The sequence below is a fragment of the Limulus polyphemus genome, unplaced genomic scaffold (genome assembly GCF_000517525.1).
Source record: "Limulus polyphemus unplaced genomic scaffold, Limulus_polyphemus-2.1.2 Scaffold164, whole genome shotgun sequence".
Classification (NCBI taxonomy): domain Eukaryota; kingdom Metazoa; phylum Arthropoda; class Merostomata; order Xiphosura; family Limulidae; genus Limulus; species Limulus polyphemus.
The window spans coordinates 3,461-6,333 of record NW_013665774.1 but is presented as its reverse complement, the minus strand read 5'-3'; the positions used below and the strand labels follow the sequence as shown (position 1 = coordinate 6,333).

Here is a 2,873-nt window from a genome sequence, read left to right as displayed (position 1 = left end):
AAGAGTGGGCGAAAATTCCACAATCAAGAATTGACGAGATGATTTTCACGATGCCCCAAAGGATCAACGAACTCGACGAAGCGAAAGGAAGGTCTATTAGATATTAATTGAATTATGAATATATCAATTCATGTGAATATGACTGAAAAATTCCATTTTTCTGAAAAGGTGGTGTCTATTTACTTGTGTGTATATATATTCCATAGCACGTTACTGCAGTTTCGCATTTATTGCATAAATACTTTACATAAAAAATCATATATGATGTAGCGGTGTAGTGTTTCTTCTTATCGTCGCTTGGATGCATTTATTAAGAAAATAATGCCATTTAAAAATTTCAGAGAAGTATAGGTGTTTTTAACAATTGTGCTGACATTAGAATAGGAAAAAATATTAAAACCATGGTCATAGACGTAAATGAATGTTTTATTATATAATTTGAAAACAAACATTCTGTACCCCAGGATTTTATTATATAATTTGAAGACAAACGTTCTGCATACCAGGGTTTTATTATATAATTTGAAGACAAACATTCTGTACCCCAGGATTTTATTATATAATTTGAAGACAAACGTTCTGCATCCCAGGGTTTTATTACATAATTTGAAGACAAACATTCTGTACCCCAAGGTTTTATTATATAATTTGAAGACAAACATTCTGTACCCCAGGGTTTTATTATATAACTTGAAGACAAACATTCTGTACCCCAGGGTTTTATTATATAATTTGAAGACAAACATTCTGTACCCCAGGGTTTTATTATATAATTTGAAGACAAACATTCTGTACTCCAGGGTTTTAAAGAACTCGATGGATGCTACTTATCCCAACTACGGACCTTTACCACGATTTCGAATTGAAATGGCGATCTTCTACGTTGTCTTCTTTATTGTTTTTCCATTCTTCTTCGTCAACATATTCGTGGCCTTGATCATCATCACTTTTCAGGAGCAAGGGGAAAAGGAGCTTGAAGAAGGAGAGCTAGATAAAAATCAGGTATTGTCTTTAGCATTTGAAAGTTGGATTTTACGAATCATCTGGTCAAATGTGGTTTATGAATATCGATAAATGAATGTTAAAATTAGCACAATATAAAACAGTAGCAGACTTAGTTTTGATTGAATACAACACTCTTTAGTTTGTACTTATTAATTCGAAGTGACATTATTTGTCCATGAAGAAATTTGAGATGTAAGTTTCTAGTTTTAAGACAAACAAAACAAATCGTTTATCCCAGGAAAAGTAATTGTTTTTTCACTTTACATTAATGTAACATACGAGACCTGTTTCTAACAAAGTGAAATGTTGTACAAGAATATACTTTTTATATAGATAGTTCTTGATTTAACATATCTGCAGATGCGCCGTTGGTATTTAATGCACCATGATCTGTAACATGTTGTTACATAACACTGGAGTTTGCCTTTCAAGATTACATTTATAATGTACTCTTTTCTTCGCCCTAAAACTAACAAAATATTTTGTTGAACAGGTCCAAGTATTGATAAAATCAATTACATCTTCATTAGTATTCATTTTGAATATAGGTAGTGAAACCTTAGAATAAGGATTATAATGTATGTACTTCTCTCTAAATGAAGTCAAACGTTACTATTAAACAGAGACTATGACGTAGATGTCATTGTTTAAATGAAATCTTTATCATAAAATCATAACTTTACTCTTGGGTAGAGACTTTGATGTAGATATGATTAGGTAAATATTACTTTGAAATTTGAATAAATTTGCAACAACATTTATCATATTTTTTTATTGATAAGAAAGACCAAAAATAAAAACACACAGAAGCTGGACATGAAAAACTACAAATATTCTAACTACCTTGTGTTATATTTATTTCAGAAATCTTGTATTGATTTTGCGCTTCAAGCCAAACCATTACAAAGGTATATGCCAAAAAACAAAGATGGCGCTAAATACAAAATCTGGTCTGTCGTCGTTTCTACTGCGTTCGAATATCTCATAATGGTGCTTATTGTACTCAATACTATACTGCTCATGATGAAGGTAAGCCGACTAGGGTTCGAGTACGTTAAGGTATAACTGTACATTTAGGGTTTCTATTCTGTTGTGCTTGATTTTGAAATTTAAACATATATGAGCAAATTTTATTTATCTGTTCGTTTTCTTGTTGTTGTTATTATGCCTCACTTATACAATTATTCGTGTAAATATTAGCCAAATTTGATAGATTAACATTTCGAAATTAAAATGGGCATGTCTCTAAAAGGGAGCATCATATAGTCGTAAGATAAACGTATTTTTTATAAGATGTCAAGCGTAAAACAAAAAAAACATTCGTTCATGATCAATCACATAATTAAAGTTTTGTTTTTAAGTACTTGTAGAATGTTTTACAAAACATTACATCTATCAATTTAAGTTGATGAGGTGAAATATTCATGTAACAATCTTCACGCGTGATCATATATTCTGGTAACAGATTAAAGCTTAAACGTGCATAGGTAAAAATTAAGCCTAATGTGTTCGAACACAAAAAGAAGTCCTGGTTTTAAAACGTCCGTGGTGAAAATAGTTTTTGTAGCTGGAAACATTCTACAGTTTTTTTCATATTGTTAGTTACAATTCAACCAATTGAAACTTTGGTTAGTTTTGGAAATGTTAAGTGAGAGTGCCCTACATTAGGTACATGTTCATGTTTTGCATTTTTATTTCAAAAGATGGCGTTTTATATACAAATAAGGTATGCATTATTGAAGTAACCATTTTCTTTATTGAGACTAAGTTGTTCTTTATTTTATAAAAAGTTTAAGAAATGTTACATATTTTTTAAAACTTAACTTTACCAATAGAAATAGTTTAAATTTTTTAATCAACAGGCTTCT

The 2,873-nt window shown here is 30.2% G+C and overlaps 1 protein-coding gene across 1 annotated transcript in view; it reads left to right on the top strand.

The window, feature by feature from the left end:
- LOC106477240 (voltage-dependent calcium channel type A subunit alpha-1-like) overlaps window positions 1-2,034 on the top strand; it is a gene marked incomplete at its 3' end in the record, with an annotated part of 233,638 nt that extends 231,604 nt beyond the window's left edge. The window contains exons 30-31 of the mRNA XM_022381457.1: window positions 801-1,002; window positions 1,870-2,034. Of these exons, the coding sequence (XP_022237165.1) occupies window positions 801-1,002; window positions 1,870-2,034 (367 nt within the window). The remainder of the gene's footprint in view (window positions 1-800; window positions 1,003-1,869) is intronic.
- Between the last annotated feature and the right edge of the window lie 839 nt (window positions 2,035-2,873).